This window comes from Aethalodelphis obliquidens, unplaced genomic scaffold, assembly GCF_003676395.1.
Source record: "Aethalodelphis obliquidens isolate GAN/ISIS:26980383/991018 unplaced genomic scaffold, ASM367639v1 scaffold3, whole genome shotgun sequence".
Classification (NCBI taxonomy): Eukaryota; Metazoa; Chordata; class Mammalia; order Artiodactyla; family Delphinidae; genus Aethalodelphis; species Aethalodelphis obliquidens.
In genome coordinates, this window is record NW_020837947.1 from 71,237,226 (window position 1) to 71,255,061 (window position 17,836).

General features: G+C 43.5%; 2 protein-coding genes across 11 annotated transcripts in view; one reads left to right on the forward strand and one right to left on the reverse strand.

The window, feature by feature from the left end:
- Positions 1-2,655, reverse strand: part of DOP1A (DOP1 leucine zipper like protein A) — a 113,052-nt gene extending 110,397 nt beyond the window's left edge. For all 7 annotated transcript variants that reach the window (XM_027091506.1, XM_027091523.1, XM_027091500.1 and 4 more), the window contains exon 1: positions 2,573-2,655. The gene's annotated coding sequence lies outside the window, so the exon portion shown is untranslated. The remainder of the gene's footprint in view (positions 1-2,572) is intronic.
- A 2,622-nt stretch (positions 2,656-5,277) lies between these two features.
- UBE3D (ubiquitin protein ligase E3D) overlaps positions 5,278-17,836 on the forward strand; it is a 325,583-nt gene continuing 313,024 nt past the window's right edge. Inside the window, exons 1-2 of one of the 4 annotated variants that reach the window (XM_027091595.1) lie at positions 5,278-5,581; positions 14,645-14,841. In XM_027091595.1, the coding sequence (XP_026947396.1) occupies positions 5,505-5,581; positions 14,645-14,841 (274 nt within the window). In that variant the 5' untranslated portion in view covers positions 5,278-5,504. The remainder of the gene's footprint in view (positions 5,582-14,644; positions 14,842-17,836) is intronic. The other 3 variants (XM_027091600.1, XM_027091605.1, XM_027091608.1) reach the window with 3 other exon arrangements.

Below are 17,836 nucleotides of genomic sequence, written 5' to 3' on the forward strand. Positions count from 1 at the left end.
CTCACCCCTAACAAAGTAACAAAGAATAGACAGAAGTAGCCACACAGGTTGTGTTGTGCTACTGACACCTGAGGGAATTTAGCAAAATGATTTGAGATTGTATTCAACACAGACCTTGTTTGTAAGCAATTTAGAAATAACTGCCTTAGTATTTACATTTTAACCTTTAACTCTTTTTTTTTTTTTTTGCACGGTAGAGGGCCTCTCACTGCTGCGGCCTCCCCCGTTGCGGAGCACAGGCTCCAGACGCGCAGGCTCAGCGGCCATGGCTCACAGGGCCCAGCCACTCCGCGGCATGTGGGATCTTCCTGGACCGGGGCACGAACCTGTGTCCCCTGCATCAGCAGGCGGACTCTCAACCACTGCGCCACCAGGGAAGCCCCTAACCTTTAACTCTTTTCAATGATCTAAGCTCTTAAAATTATTTAGTTATTAAGTACATTTCAAGTGGCTTTTATCACATTTCATAGGTTAAGAATTCACGACTAGAAAGTGGAATCACTGTAAAAAAAAAACAATGCAATCATCAACAAGTCTTTACTTTTGGAACTTTATAATGCCATTCTTAATAAAATCAATAACTTGACCATAAAATCAAATTCCAAACTTGAATTAATTAGTTATAGAAAAGCATCAAGAGACCAGAAAAAAGATGATACTCTTCCGCCATAAATTAAAGCATTAAGGTTCACAGAAAACTATGTGAATCTTCAATATCCTACTAAGGCACATATAAGCCCTTTGGTCCAGTGAGTTGCCACCAAGCTTAATCTGAACACCATAGAAGCATACAATGTAGGGAATTTTAGAGCTGAAAGGGGACTCAGCTCAACTACCGTAATTTTCCAATTGGGTTCTATGTAAATATACCCTAGGAGACGTTAACAGGTTGGCCATGAGAAAATGTGCTCTCTGGCCCGGTAAGTTTAGGAAATGCTTGGATAACCTTCCCTGGGAAGCTTACACCCTGGAAGTGTACGTGCGTATTAGTACAGTAGTAAAGGTTTTGAGAAGTCTTGCGGTTAAAAGTAAATCAGAAGTTAAGCCTGATGTAAATCAATGTGCTCCCAAATTATTTGCCATGGAACACTGTTTTGGGGCAGTAAGAGTATTAATGGATTCAGAATGGTGTTCAGGGGAAACAGTTTGGAAAAATGTGAACCTATGAAATTCCCTTAAACAGATGACAAATCTGAGGCCTAGAGAGATCACACCTGGTCATCAGGAGAAAAAAGGACTTGAATGAAATCTCTCCTTCCCAGGCAAGAGTTCTTTCCACTAGTTTAACTATTAAATAGGACTCCTTTGAGTCAAAATAGGACTCCTTTGAGTCAAAATAGGACTCCTATAGTCAAACATTTAATTAACATTTACTTTACATTTAATATTTTGGTTATGGTGTTACATTTCCAGGTTTGTGTATTAACTCAGATGTTTTTAATTCTTTGAGTCTCGGGTTCCTGATAATCAGGGTCACCTGGAGATCTATTGTTTCGTAATTCTGGGTAATGATTTAGTTCAGAGTGGCTGAAAGTAATCACTTTAAAATAAACCATTTGTACTACAACTGGTTTTAATTTACTCTCGTTATAACTTGTCAGCTCAACAAAAATCACTGCTGTTTATCAGGTGGAGAGTTACTTACAACATAAAGCTAACATATGTTATCCACAGTAAAATGCGAGATCTTATGTCTACATCAAGACAGCCAACAACATCGAAATTGAAGGATTTTGTCTTTCTATAGTTCGGGGTTTATTTCCCAGGCGAAAACTTAGTTTCCTATCTTTTCTGTAATCACAAAAAAAGTTTTGATTGCTTTAACTGCAATCTCCAAATCAGATTTTTCCAATCTTTATATTTCTCAAACTCCACAGAATTCTAAGAAAGTGTAAGAATAATCAAAACACAAATTACTTTGCTTTAAAAAAAAGTTGTGTGCCACTCCCCTTCCCCCTCCGAGAATGGAGACCGAACAAGCGACTATTGTTATGTTGCAACTTTAAAAGTCTCGGGAATCAAAGGTGATGATTGTTAACAACTTCCTTATAACTGATATGACTTCCTCTAATAAACTTCTACACTCCTTTCCAACACCCCCCCCCGCATGTAATATGAACCAGGGCGGGCATTTGTGTCTCCTCAATCCTAAACCAACCCCCCAGATGCAAGAGGCCGCAAGAAGCCTCGATTCCGCCGACACAGAAGTGCATCCGCGCGCTCTCATCGCACAGGTGCGACTTCCACCCCAACCTCGCGCACCGCGCGGCCCCTGCGCAGGAGGCTCTACCCGGTCACCCGACGCTCCGGCCCCGCCGGCCCCGGCCTTCCTCGCGGCGCCGCCGGCCGGCCCCGGCCCGCCGGTCCCCGCGCAGCTCCCGCCTCCACGGAAACCAGAGGGCGGCCGACCGGCCGGCTTCGCGAGTTCAGGCGGGGCCGGGGCAGCTACATCCCCCAACCCAACAGCCGACCCGCGGGGCGTCCCGGCGGCTCGGGAACGAGCCCAGCCAAGCAGGCCTCTCGGGGCCGGCGGCCGGCCTCGCGACCGCGCTGGGGGCGGGGACGCTGTTACCTGTCGGGGCTCGGCCGCTTCCTGCCGGCGCCGCTCTCCTGGCAACCGCGGCAGCGACACGGAGGCCGGGAGCCGGAGGGCCTAGTGACAGCTCCCGGCGTGCACCGCGCTCGCGCTCGCGCTCGCGCCCACGCCGGCGTCGACGTCCTCGGCCCTCGATCCCCGCCCCCGGTCCGCTCCTTGCCTCCCGGTGCTAGCTGTAGCCACAGCGCCCTCAAGCGGACTGTCGGGGAAGCGGCCCATCACCACCAATTGAGGGAGTGGACCTGGAAAGGGGTGTAGCAGGTGTTTTCCACGCGCCAGCCCCATCATGATGGGTGGAGAGATGGAAGGGATGCTAGGAGTTGAAAATAGCTTTTAAATATTATTTAAGTATTTGTTTAAATTGTTTAACCAATTGTTTAATTCCTCAATATTAAGGAACCCCAAGCACAGAGAGGTTAAAAGATTTGTGAAGTTAGGAGACAAATAGTTGTTATCACATAAGGAGATATTTTCATTCTAGAACCCTAGAATCATGTTGTTACAAGAATTGCACCCTTTTGCCTAAAATGTAGGGTGAAAAAATTGGTTGATTTCTTTTGCGAATGTGAAATACATGAATACATAAAATATAACAATTCTTAAAAATAATGAAACATCAATTATGAAGAGCATGCTGTGTTAAGAATGGTATATAGGGAGTTCCCGGATGGTCCAGTGGTTAGGACTGCATGCTTCCACTGCCGTGGCCCACATTCAATCCCTGGTCGGGGAACTAAGATCTTGCAAGACGAGTGGCCAACAAAGAAAAAAAAAAAGTTATATTTCAATATAATGTGTCAGTATTTAGGCACTTAATAGCTTTGAGAATTAAAGGTGGAAGGCATAAGGAGTCGAAATTGTGGAGGGAAATAATCAATAAACCAATATATCATATATATTAGGAAGAAAAAAAGAGTTTTATTTAAGCCAAATTGAGGACTATAGCCTGGGAGACACAAATTGAAGAAGCACTTGAATTGTGTTCCACTGGACTACAAAATGGGGGCAGCTTATGAAGACAAAAGGCCCAAAATTACATAAATTATTTGTCAAGCATTAGGATTGGAGCTGGCAGGAAGTATGGGTGCTTGTTACGTAAGGATTGGTTGGGGTCTGAAACGGTTGCATAGTTACAAGGGGAGACCTTGAGGCTATAAGTTTGCAGCTGGCAGCTGCTAGCAGATATTGTTCTGAGAATGGCTGGTGGTGTCCTTGAGTCTGACACAGTTCAGAAATTTTAAGTTCTCAGTAATACAAGAACGTGTCTATGTCACAATGACCACCTTGGCTCCATTTGGAATGTCTGAACCACAGTTACTCCATTTTTTTTTAATGCATGTTTTCTTTAATGGTTAAAGGAAAAATCCAATTGTTTTTTTTTTTTTTTTTGGCCGTGCCAGGTGGCATAAAGTATCTTAGTTCCTAGACCAGGGATTGAACCCACGTCCCCTGCAGTGGAAGCACAGAGTCTTAACGACTGGACCGCCAGGGAAGTCCTCAATGCATACTTAATAGGCCACAAATAGGCTGTTTTGGTTATCCTAAAGTTCAAGTTAAACCTTGTATAAGCCAGAATGACTTTCCTATATCTTAATATGTGAAAATTTCTTCCATCAAAACCATCACGCTTCATCACCATTGAGATGAAATAGCAGTCAACTTAATTCTTTTAATTGTGTTACCTCCAGCCATGATTTTTAATTTTTCTGATGGACACAGGAATTTGTGAGGCAAAACAATAAACTTTAAAAACTCCAAATATAGATTTTAGAAAAACTGTCTTAAACTAGTATCTCTAGGGACATGGCTTTATTATTTATTTGGAAAATCTTCAAATTAATACGTTTGGTGTGTGATAATTGTGACGTTGAAATGATAAAGTAGAAAATCAATAAACACGATTTTCTACATACAAGCAATCATTGTTTGTATTTTTTTAAAGCCTCTTGTTTGAAAAGAATTTTCATTATAATACCACCATGGCCTTATATTTTAATATATTCCCATGATAAGTACTTACATTGTATTAGATCCTTTTCTTTACCGGGTCAAACTTTCCAAAAACATCTTCTAGTAGCAATGATAGTACAACTTCCCTGAGTCAGTTTTTACTTTTGCAAAAGTGAAGAGCGGAAATGTACATATGGAGTCATTCTCATCTTCCTCTTTTCAAAAGTTATGGGAATGCTTGATCCTGTGCTTCATGATACTGGATTTAACCACACTCTCTTCTGCATAGATAACAGAAAACTTCTCACATTTTTGCAACCGTTTCCATCCTGGAGCGACTGGGTCTAAATTGAGAAGCAACGCCACGTCAGTGCTGGACATTTGTTGCCTCAGACAGAGCTACCAAATGGCCGACTAGCGTTCATTAAAAAACAAAAAAAACAAAACCCAACCGTAGTTCATTAAAACAAAAACAAATCCAAGATACAGTGTGTTTGGGGTGGGGAGTTCGGCTCTCTGGCTTCCTGGGGACAGTGCCCGGCTATACCGACCCCTCTCCATCATCTCCCTCTCGTCCAGTCTCCTCCCTACCCACGCTACCCAAAGCACTGCACTGGGGGGTCTGACTTTGAAGGTCATTTCCAGGGAGCCGGATGCATCAGGTGGCACCGTGGGAGGACACTTCTGGTCCCCGCCCCCCCCGCCCATCTTTCTCCGCACTCAGACCCAAAGCCGGGATTTGACACTGCCACGCCCCTCAGATGGAGTCCTCGCGGCGGTACGCTCTTCTCCCGGCAGGTGGCGCTGTGGGCTGGCGGGCAGCCGACCTCCGGGTCCTGGAGACCCGCGCCGCCCACACCGCCGCCGCTGCCGCTCCTGCTCCGGCTCGGGTCGCACGTGCAGCCCCTTTCCGGCCCTGGTGCCCGAGGTCGCTGGAGCCCCTGACTGGGTGCCCGCCATGGCGGCGGCTGCGGCGGAGGCGCGCGTGTTCCTGGAAGTGCGGAGACGGCTGCAGAGTGCGCTGCTGATCCTGGGGTAAGGCGGGCGGTGGAGTGCGGGCTTCCAGGCGCAGCCTAGCTCGCTTTTCGGCTGCCCGGGCAGGCTCCGCCTCCCTCGGAAGGACGGGTTTTTGAATTTCTTTTTTCCAGTTGCTTAGAGCTTCTGGGTTACTCAAAGTGGAGTTGCTCGCCCCCGCGCGCGCCCCCAGTCTCCCCTCGGCTGGCAATCTCAGCATCACCTGGGAACTTTTTAGAAATGCGTTGTCTTAGCTCCACATCGGCACTACTGAATCAGAACTTAGATTTTAACACGTTTCCCGGGATTCAGATGCACAATAAAGTTTGAGGATACCTAATGTACCACACCGTTGACAGTGCCCTGAGTTTCCAACAAAAGAGTGCAAAAAATGTTTTGATTGCCTCTTTGGGATCCTCGTTGTAAGAAATCTGTTCCAATGTGAGAGCTTCCTGTTTTGTAAATAAACTCCGGTGTTATTTTTTCCTCCCTAAACTGTTCTCTATGCAAAGGAACCGACACACTGGTTCAGTAAACGTATATTCAGTGAACTACTAACCAAGGTTGCAGACTTCTTATTGGAGCTCATTCTTTTATTCATATTCGGAGTTCCAGTGAGAAGTCTGCACGCGTTTAACTTGCTATTCATTACACGAACAAGAAACTGTTAGGAAAAGTGTTCTCTTTTTTTGGTTTGGTAGTATATGGGACCTCGACTGTTCCCTTGTGACCACTGTTTCAAACAGAGTAAATTAGACGTTAAAATCCTGAACGTTTTGTTACACAGCACCACTCTGAGATAGACTAATGCTTAGTCTTCTCTTTTCCTGAAACCAGCCGGATGTCTGGTGTGGCAGTTTTGGATTTGACCTGAGAACTGGATTCAATCCTAGCTTCTTCACCAGAGTAGAATCCTTTAATTTGAATGTTTTCAATTGTAAAATGGGGACGATGTTTATTACTCTTCTTTCTCTTTCTCCCCTGTGTCCTCCTCCGCCCTTTCTCAAATCATGAGTTCCAATAAGTGCTGCACGTCCAACTCAAATTCACCTTGTGAGGTTATTTGGAGCCCACACCTTACACAAAACGAAACAAGACAACCTCCCTCCTTTCTCTCGTCAAAGGGGCCCTTCATGGTTCCCCTGGATAACTCTCCCTTTTCAGCAAGTTAAGAAACCTAACTTTGCTGGACTCCTGTTTTGTCCCTGGTGGTCTTTGGCTGTTGAACTTCACCACCAGTCAATTTCCTCAACCCTAAAAGCAACCACTGTTCTGCTTTCATTCAACAACGATTAGCTTGCCAGTTCTTGAACTATGTATAAATGGAGTCATACAATATGTACTTGTTTGTTTCCGGCTGCTTTCCTTCAACAGTGTTTGCGAGATTCACGTTTCATCTATGTCATCGCATATATCAATAGGCCATTCTTTTTTTCCTGCTGAGTAGTTTTCCACTGTATGCATATACGACAATACATTTATCCATTCATCTATTGCTGGATATTTTGTGTGTTTCTAGAGCTTGCTTGTTATGAATAAAGCTGCCATACTTTTTTTTTTTTTTTTTTTTGGCCACACTGTGCGGCTTGCTGGATCTTAGTTCCCCCACCGGGGATTGAGCCCGGGCCCCTCAGCAGTGTGAGCGTGGAGTCCTAACCACTGGACTGCCAGGGAATTCCCAAAGCTGCCATACATTTTTGTGTAAGTATTTTTGCTGGGTCATAGGGTAGACGGGGGCTTTACTTTATGAGAAACCATTGAACAGTTCTCCAAAGTGATTGTACCAGTTTACACTCTAACCAGAAAAAAATGAATTCTAATGGCTTCACATTCTCGTCTGCATTTAGTGTTGTCAGTCTTCGATTTAGCTATTCTGGTGGTATACAGTAGTATCTCATTGTCATTTTAATTTGTATTTCCCTGATTAATAATGTTGAGTACCTTTTCATTTGCTTTTTGGTCATTCATATATGTTCCTTTCTAATATCAAGCTGTTTGTCTTATTGTTGAATTTAAATAGTTTTTTATATAGTCTGGAAACAAGACCTTTTTCATTTATGCCTGTGAGTATGTGAATATTTTTCTCCCAATCTGTAACTTTTCATTTTCTTAATTGTGTCTTTTGATGAACAGAAAATCTTAATTATTATGAAATCCAGTTTATTGCATTTTTTCCCTTAATGATTAGTGTTTTTTGTGTCCTTAAGAAATCTTTGCCTACCTCCAGCTTGTGAGATTTTTTTCCTATGTTTATTTTCTAGGAGTTACATAGTTTTAGCTTTTACATTTAGGTCTGTGATTATGTCAAATTAGTTTTTGTATTTGGCATGCGGTAGGGGTCAAAGTTCATTGCTTTTCTATAAGGATGCCCAGTTGTCCCATCACCATTATTTAAAAGGCTGCCATTTCTTCCGCTGATATAACTCAATGTCTTTGTCAGAAATCAGCTGACTATACTGTTTGCATGGTACGTCTTTTTCTACCCTTTTACTCTCAACTTGTGTCTTTATATGTAAAATTTTAAAAGCATGTACTGAGCGGAGTTTTTTAAAATCCATTTTGAGAATCTCTGCATTTTAATTAGAATTTTTAGTCTATTTGCAGTTCATGTAAATGATATGATTTTTATTCTTTCCCTAATCTTTGTTTGTTTGTTTGTTTTTGTGGTACTTGGGCCTCTCACTGTTGTGGCCTCTCCCGTTGCGGAGCACAGGCTCCGGACGTGCAGGCTCAGCGGCCATGGCTCATGGGCCCAGCCGCTCCGCGGCATGTGGGATCTTCCCGGACCCGGGCACGAACCTGTGTCCCCTGCATCGGCAGGCGGACTCTCAAGCACTGCACCGCCAGGGAAGCCCTCTTTCCCTAATCTTAAAAGAACTGCTTCTAGCATTTCATCATTGGGTGTGATGATGTTGACTTTTGGCGAATCTGTTTGGTAGACTGCATAGTTCCTTTCTTTTTGTTTTAATAAATTATTTATTTTTGGCTGCGTTGGGTCTTCGTTGCTGCTCACAGCTTTCTCTGGTTGCGGCGAGCAGGGGCTACTCTTCCCTGTGGTGTGTGGGCTTCTCACTGTGGTGGCTTCTCTTGTTGCGGAGCTCGGGCTCTAGGCGCGCAGGCTTCAGCAGTTGTGGCTCGTGGGCTCAGCAGTTGTGGCTTGCGGGCTCTAGAGTGCAGGCTCAGTAGTTGTGGCGCACGGGCCCAGTTGCTCCACAGCATGTGGGATCCTCCCGGACCAGGGCTTGAACCCACGTACCTTGCATTGGCAGGCAGACTCCTAACCACTGTGCCACCAGGGAAGCCTCATAGTTCCTTTCTATTCCTAGTTTACTAAGGGTTTTCATCATGAATAGATACTGTGTTTTCCTTAATGATTTCTACCTGTATTGTGATGGTCATATTTTTTCCTTTAGTCTCTACTTCTGTGAATTGCATTAGAAACAGTCTATTTATATTAAGCCATCTTAGCGTTCCTGGGATAAACCTTGGCCATTCATTTATTAAATTCACAGACGTTTACTGAGTTCCTATTCTAGGGCCCAAAACTCAGATTCTAGGTGCTGATTATATGGCTGTGAACACCACCAACAAAGCAAAGACAAAAATACTTGCTTTCATTGAGTTTACAGTTTAATGGTGGCAAGAGGGAGGCAGAAAATACACAAATATTTATACATGTTATAGTGAATAGAGATATGTACCTAGCAGAAAATAAGACAGAAAAGGGGGTAGGGAAAAAAAATTCCAACCCCTTATTCTGAATGAGAAAGCAACAGTGGAGCAATAAACTGAAAGGGGTGAGGTCTGGGACTGTATTATTCCCAGTGAAAGACTGTTGCCCTGTGAGAGAACAGAAAGTATGAGGTGGTGCCTAGTTCAGAGAGATGTAGGTGGGCTGGTGAAGCACATAGTAAAGGGTCTTGCAGTGATGTGCTGGAAAATGTTCAATGACCTGCTCTCCAGGAAAACCAGACAGACAAAAACATTCTTCCTGATTTGCAGCACTTACTGATTCCTGTGGTGGGAATACTTTCACCACAGATGATATCAAACTACCAAAGTGAGGTCAACTGGCTTGCAAAATGCCTGGAATGTTAACAATTGCCTCTAGTATATTACTGGGTCTTAGAGACCATTGAAAGGACCTTAGCTCGGACTCAGAGTTGAGATGTGAGGTTATTAGATAGTTCCGAGCAGGGTGTGCCACCTGAAAGATTACAAGAGAATAGTGACAAAAGCCTCACATATAAAAAGTGTGGGCACTTAGGGTCTCAAAAACTTTGTTTTGGAATAATCTCAAACTTGAGAGTAAGTTGCTGTCACTCCTGAATACGTTACTGTGGATTTCCTACAAATAAAGACGTTCTCCTACAAAACCAGCATGCAGCACTCAAAATTGGGAAATATGTTACTGCCATCTTATACTCAGACCTTATTCAAGTGTTTCCAGTTGTCTACTTGACATCTGTAATACAAAGGAATCCAGCGCAGAATCATGCATTGCATCCTCATGTGTCCTTCGTTTTTCAATCTGGAAGAGGTCCTCAGTTTCCTTGACTGACACTTTCGAAGATTACAGCCCAGTTATTTTGTAGAATATTCCTCCATTTGGTTTTGTCTTATGTCTCCTCAAGATTATGTTTGGGTTATACATCTTTGGCAGGAATATCACAAAATTGATGCTGTGTTCTCATCGCATCCTCTCAGGTGGCACATGATTTTGATTTGTTCCATTCAAGTTCACGTTAACTTTGAGAACTTAAATAGGGTGGTATCTGCCAGGCTTCTCCACCGTAAATTGCCCTTTATTTTCATTATCAATAAGCATTGTAAAGCAATTATACTCCAATAAAAAAAAAAAAAAGAAAATCTAAAAAAAAAATAAGTATTAATTGTATTAATAATTCTTTTCATTATCAATAAGTATTAATTGAGACTGTGTAAATGCCCTGTTCCTCATCATACTTTCCTTTTACTCATTTACTTATTATTATTTTAAATTGAAGTATAGTCATTCATTTATTCATGTCAGTATGGACCCATAGCTCTGTTTCATTCAGTGGGTTACTTTTTTTCTCAAATTATAACCAGATGTGGCCAGGGGGAGTCCCTTCAAGATGATTTCTGTGTTTTTTTGGTTTTTTGTTTGTTTGTTTTGACATTCTTTGATTTCTTCTTTACTTAGTTGCACAGCAAGATATACCAGGCTCAGGCTCATCTCATTCTTTTCCTGTCCCAGCCCTGGATGTAGTTATTTTTCCAAGGAACCGTGTTTTGTTTCATTTTTGTTCATTTTGTTTTTAAGTGGGAAATGACCTTTAGAAACCAAGATCTGGGCACAGAGTGTACTCATTACTATTGGCGTGTCACTTCTCCCAGACCCACTAGTAGACAGAACTAGAGTGTGTGTGTATGACATACGTATTGTGTTTATGTATGCATGTATATGTGTGTGTTTCTAAGTATATCATAATATACATACATATATATCTATATATATTACTGTATCTATTTATATGCATTGGAAACCATGACTTCATCCAGGTATTTTAGATTCTAGTCTACCACCATAGGATCCATTCTGGTTTTCTCCCTTTCCCTCTTTGTAGCTGTTCTCCCACGGTGAGAATCCTGGATTCCATTATCCTCATGACATGTATTTACTTGGTCAGCTCCACTCTATGCAATTAATCTTCCTCTGGCATCCTTTGCCACTTCCCTTCCCTCCTCTCAGTGTCGACACTCTCCTCACGTGCTTGGGCTCTGTTACGGACTGAATGTTTCTTTTCCCTCAAAATTCACATGTTAGGGCTTCCCTGGTGGCGCAGTGGTTGAGAATCCGCCCGCTGATCCAGGGGACGCGGGTTCGTGCCCCGGTCCGGGAAGATCCCACATGCCGCGGAGCGGCTGGGCCCGTGAGCCATGGCCGCTGAGCCTGCGCGTCCGGAGCCTGTGCTCCACAACGGGAGAGGCCACAACAGTGAGAGGCCTGCGTACCGCTAAAAAAAAAAAAACAAAATCATATGTTAAAGTTCTACCCCGTGGTGGTATTAGGAGATGGGGCTTTGCGAGATAATTAAGTTTCAATGAGGTCATGAGTGTGGAGCCACTATGATGGGATTAGTGTCCTTATGGGAAGAGACACCAGGGCTTCCTCTCTCTGCCATGTGAGGATACAGTGAGAAGGCAGCCATCTGCAAGCCAGGAAGGGAGTCCTCCCCAAGAACTGCTAGCATCTTGATCTTGGACTTCCCAGCCTCCAGAACTAGGAGAAATAAATGTCCATTGTTTAAGCCACCCGTTGTGTGGTGTTTTGTTATAGGCACCTGAGCAGACTAAGACAGGCTCTGAAACTCCATGCTGAGCCGACCCCCACCTGCTGCTCACATTCCCTCCTTTCTCCTCTTGGAACCTGACGTCCTTGCTTGGTGGCCCTCCTCACCCTGCTGGGTTTCTCATATCTACCCCAGGCTTCAGTGGTTCTTCCACCCTTTCGAAGATACCTATCTTGCTTTGCCGTATGTAATTGGCTGCATTTTTCAGGAAGAGGAAGAGAGGAAAGCGTGGTATGGCAGAGGTGGGCAAGCAGGGGACTTAGGAACCCAGTGGTTTCCCTTGAGACGCTTCCAAGTGCCAAGTGCACAGTCTAGTTTGAAAATCACTGAAGTACCAAACTGAACAAATTGTGTATCTTTAGAGCAGTGGTTGGCAAACTACAGCCTAGGGGCCAGATCTAAGCTACGGCCTGTTTTGTTACAGTCTATGAGCTAAGAATGGATTTTATATTTTTCAAAGGGTCATTAGGAAGAAAAAAAAGTAGACTATGCCTCAGAGACCATATATGGTCTATAAAACCTGAAATGTTTACCATCTGACCTCTTATATAAGAAGTTTTCTGACATCTACTTTAGAGGATTATTATTTCTTAAACATCATTTCTGAAGACTAGACTTTTGACTCAAGAGTTTGAGTCTGTCTTCCCTGGAAAAGACTCAGGTTTGTTTTGTTTTTTTAATAATTTCTTTTTTAAAATTTAATTTAATTTTTAATTTTGGAGGACTTCCCTGGAAGTCCAGTGGTCAGGACTTCACCTTCCAATGCAAGCGGTGTGGGTTTGATCCCTGGTCATTGGGGAGCTAAGATCCCACATGCCTTGCTGCCAAAAAACCAAAACATAAAACAGAAGCAATATTATAACAAATTCAATAAAGACTTTAAAAGTGGTCCACGTCAAAAAAATTTAAATAAAAAAAAATTTTTTGACCACGTTGCACACTTAGTTCCCTGACCAGGGATCGAACCCATGCCCTCAGCAGTGAAAGCGTGGAGTCCTAACCACTGGACCGCCAGGGAAGTCCCAAGACTCACGTTCTTGATATTCTGTATTGCCAATTAAGTGCAGATCTACACTCTTCTAATAGGAACTAGCCAGAAAGTAGTTTTAAAATTTTCTAAGGCAAAAAGAGGAGGCCTGACCAAGATTCACACCTGAACACACGGTATGACCTCTCTACTTGGATGACATGCAAGTGGATGGCCCACCTTCTGCACTTCAGTGACACTGAGTGGATGGCCTGCTCTTGCTGTCAGCACTTAAGAGGGGGATCCAGGTGCTTTGCTCCTCTGGTGCAATGCTGAGCATATTTCAACTTCATAGGAGTATCATCTCTATATGTCTTCATACCCTTCTGTACTTTTGGTGCCTGGTGGACAGCAACTGTGTTTTACTCTATTGCCTGCACCAAGTGATTTGTGTTTGTCGTGGACTGGGTTAGTAAGTCCTTTCATGCCTGGTATTCGTACATCACTAGATTGTTTTCTTCATTATTTGTTTATTCTTAAAATCGACAAAGTTTTTTTCTCCTGTACCTTTTGTTTTATGTAATCCTGGCTTCCTTATCAAAATCCTGTATATCAAATACCAATGCTTTACTCTAATTTACTGTAAGTAAAGTAAAACATTGAAATGCTGGTCTCAGAAGCAAGAATATGTCACTAACTCATCCATTCATTATTCACGTAACATTTACTTAGTGCTTGGCCTAGGAGAGTCGCTGCCCCCCTCCACGTGCTTCCATAGTCCCCTGTATTATGAATAAGTGCAACGTACTTTTAATGCTCCCTTGATCATTCCTGTTTACTAGCCTGTCCCCTGCTTGGGGGTGTGGGTTGCAGAGGAAATATCTTGTTAATCATTGTATTCCCAGTACCTGGCACATGGTAGAACTCAAAAAAGGTGTGTTGAGTGAGTGAATGAAGGTCGAAATCATGCTAGGATCAAGGGACGCAAAGGTGAATAAGCCACCGTCTTACGCTGCCTTGTTGAATTCTCTGGCCAAAAATACTTTGATGGGGCTTCCCTGGCGGCGCAGTGGTTGAGAGCCCGCCCACCGATGCAGGGACACGGCTTCGTGCCCCGGTCCGGGAGGATCCCACATGCCGCGGAGCGGCTGGGCCCTTGAGCCATAGCTGCTGAGCCTGCGCGTCCGGAGCCTGTGCTCCGCAACGGGAGAGGCCACAACAGTGAGAGGCCCGCGTACCGCAAAAAAAAAAAAAAAACTTTGATGAGCAAGTGCGTGGTGCATGACAGACTAGCATTCCATTGTGCTGGTTTGGAGAAGCTGAAGTCAGGGAGACTGGTGGGAGGGAAGAGTCGGGGTGGGGAAGCGAAGTGGCAGGCTGTGCGGCAGATCCTGGAGCAGCCCAGGGGGAGGTCCGGGCTGGAGTAGATGGAGGAAGCACTGAGGTAGAGGAGAGAGCCGGCACTCAGGATCATTGGCAGTGGGAAAGAGTACATGCTTAAAAATGCATCGTTACCATAAAAAAAGAAGAAGCAAGAATGAAAAATATGTCTCTGAACTTTCATGTTAACGGTGGCAGCGAAAAGTACTCTCTGACCTCATCTAAACCTAGTATAGATTAGTTTCCTTTACGACCAGTTCACTGCTGTTTTTCCACGGCAGTGACTAAATTCAGGGCCCTTATTGAAGAGGAACAGAGAGCTCCTTGGCCGTTTTTGTTTCTTTCATAATGTGGCTTTCATCAATGAGAAATAATTTCTTGTGTGTTATTTTTAATTCCCAGCGTTCCAGACGAAGGAGGTCTGCCTATGGATGTTTGCATAACGCCGACCTCGCTCCAGATGAAAAGCCCTGGCGGCTGCACCGAGCTCTGGCTGCCAGCAGGGGTCAGGCTTGTCCCGTCCTCCTGCCGTGGGCTGCGGCACGTGGCCGGGGACGGGCTGCACTTGCGGCTGCAGGCGCGGGCGGAATTCTGCACAAGTGAGTAGTGCTGGCGGTCCTGTTTCTGCATTTGTTTTTTCATTATAAATCAAAGGTGATTTTTTTTTTCCTTTGAAAGGTTGAACTTTTCCCAGGTGAAAATCGCTGCTCATCAGCTGCATAGAATGAGCTGGGGGTCCAGAAGATGTGTTTTTTGCCAGCTCTGCCCATTATTAGCTGCATGTAATTGAACATGTTACTTAACCTTTCTGAGGCTTTGTTTCTTTGGGTTTTTTTTTTTTAAGTGTTTTGTTTTGTTTTCCTAATAGCCTGCACTTTTTTTTTTTTAAGAGCAGTTTTAGGTTCACAGCAAAATTGAGCAGAAGGTACAGAGATTTCCCACATACTCCCTGCTTTGTTTCTTTAATTGTAAAAAACCTGGCTCACAGAGTTGATAGGAAGATGAAATCAGATGGCAATCGTGCAAGACCTGGTTGATATTAAAGCATTACGTAGAAATTCATTCATTCAACAAATATTAGCTCATTGATCTAGGTGCTGGGGTACAGAAGTGGGCAAGCTAGGAAGGTCTCTGCCCTCATGGGGCTTAAGATTCTAATCAGTGGGAACAGGTAATGAACACACAAGTTATTTGGATACAGAGGTAAGTGCTGTGGGCAAAGTAAAGCAGAGTAATGGGATAGGGCGTGACTGGGGGCAGATGAGGGTCAGGGAAGGCCACTCTGAGAAAGCATTGTTTGACCAGAGAACTGAATGATGGAAATGATCGCATCCATTAGGGACATTTAATTAATTAATTTAATTTATTTATTTTTGGCTGCGTTGGGTCTTCATTGCTGAGTGCGGGCTTTCTCTAGTTGCGGCTAGCGGGGGCTATTCTTCGTTGTGGTACATGGGCTTCTCATTGTTGTGGCTTCTCTTGTTGCGGAGCATGGGCTCTAGGCGCGTGGGTTGAGTAGTTGTGGCACACGGCGTTCGTTGCTCCGCGGCATGTGGGATCTTCCCAGACCAGGGCTTGAACCCGTGTGCCCTGAATTGGCAGGCAGATTATTAACCACCGCGCCACCAGGGATGTCCGGGACATTTCTAACTAGAGGGAGCAGTACATACAGATTCTGAAATTGAGTTTGATGCATCATTCGACTTTGATTGTTGCTATGCCTGTGATACTTCCAATATTTTGTTGTTGGCACATTGATTCAGAAAGGCAGTAGAAATGTTTCTCGCAATAATTTATCGAATGACCTCACTGGTTCATTGCCTCTTTGCCATGTGAATGATATGCTTCGGAGGATTAAAAATGATGTAAAAAGGGGAAACGGAGGCTGTAACAGCTGGATGTGATACTCGTTCTCAGAGAAGGATTATAGTTCTTATAGATGCACTTGATTTCCCTGTTGCCTCATGGATGTGAAGGCTTTCATCTGCATTTCTCCATGCAGCCCCAAGGGCGGTCAACAGGATTGTACTGAAGAGCTGCTTAGGAGTTGTCAGGTGTTCCCTCGCATCTCTATCCTGGCTTTTGAAAGGAAAGAGAAGTAGAGGGAGCTCCGTTCCTTTTTTGTTGGAGAATGATTGTGCTTAAGCGCTGGATTAGTGAATAACTAGTCTGAGTTGATCAGGGTTGGTTTGAGGAAGGAAATGTCCTGGGGCTGAAGTGGCATAGGATAAACCTAAGAATGACTGTTGGAATAACCATGGAAAGAAGAATGGGGCCATCAAGATGGGAGATAGACGCTCTGAGGGTACCACATGATGGACAGGGGAAGTGTTGTTTCAGGGAAGAAGCCTTGGGAGTCTGGCTCCTGTGATGTCATCACCTGTCTTTAGCGATGCTGAACAGTACCCAGAGCAGGAATCTTGGGTCACATCAGGAAACTGGAGAAAGGCAGGCGTGAAAGCCACAGTGGAGCGTTTTCAGAACTTCTGCTAGTTTTCTGGGACCATGATTTTAGGTCCTATAATGAGAAGGTACGGAGACCTTCCAGAGACAGAATTGGTATGTTGCCTACCCATATTCTATAACAGTTAAATAGCAAAGCTTGAGCCATTTTTAAAAATTTAAATCAGCAAACATTACCGTCTAGTTTTAACTGTTGGAAAAAATAAATTGCTGTGTGTTGGTTTGCATCTGTTGTTGGCATTCATGGGTCTCCAATTTCTTTACATTTTTAACACATATTTTACTCAACAGTCTGAAAAGGAAAAACATTCAAAGCCCTGTTCTGCAGTGCATGAAGGGGTATGCAAAATAGATTCCTCAGTATTTAATTGCTTTCGTGCTTTCCGCATAATAGGTGGTGAATAAATATTTGCCGAATGAATAAATATCAAATAGGTGCATACCGATGTAAACTGGAATCAAAATCTGTGGTAGGAAGCGAGTCTTAACATTTATAGCATTCAATCTGTGTTTCAGGGTTTTTACAAAGTTGACTTTTCAACTATAAGAATGCTCTTTTAAGGACTACAGTAGACATATTGTTACACTGTTTTGAATGCATAGGTCAGATGTGACCTTTGACCCAGAACTGGCTGCAGTAAAATCTGATGTAGTACCAGCATTGGATTCATCCCCAGGTGGCAGCGCTTCCCAGGATGCCCCTGGATCAGAAGGTTCTGACTTGAACCTGAGCCTGCATCATGCTGGGTGAGCAGCAGAGGGCAGTGTGTCACTGAAAATTTGTTTATTGGTTCTGAAAAGAACATTTTGGATGTCTTACCCAGGTCTACTTATTATCTGCTCAGAGCTAAAGAATACTGTTTGTTTCACTTTAGTGCTACAGGGCAGTCCTAGAAATTAAACAGAAGAATTTTTAACTCTAAGGCTTAAACTTTTCTCACATCAATTTTTTTTTAATCTTAGAATATAAAGTAACATAAGCCAAATTCAAATTGCTTGATTCTAATGGATATAACCTCATTTCTTCAGACTTTTTTTTAATAGACAAATATTTTTGTAGGTTTGGATTTTGTTTTTCGGGCTTTTTTGGAAATGAAAGTTTCCTTCATGAATGAAATAATGGAAACTAAG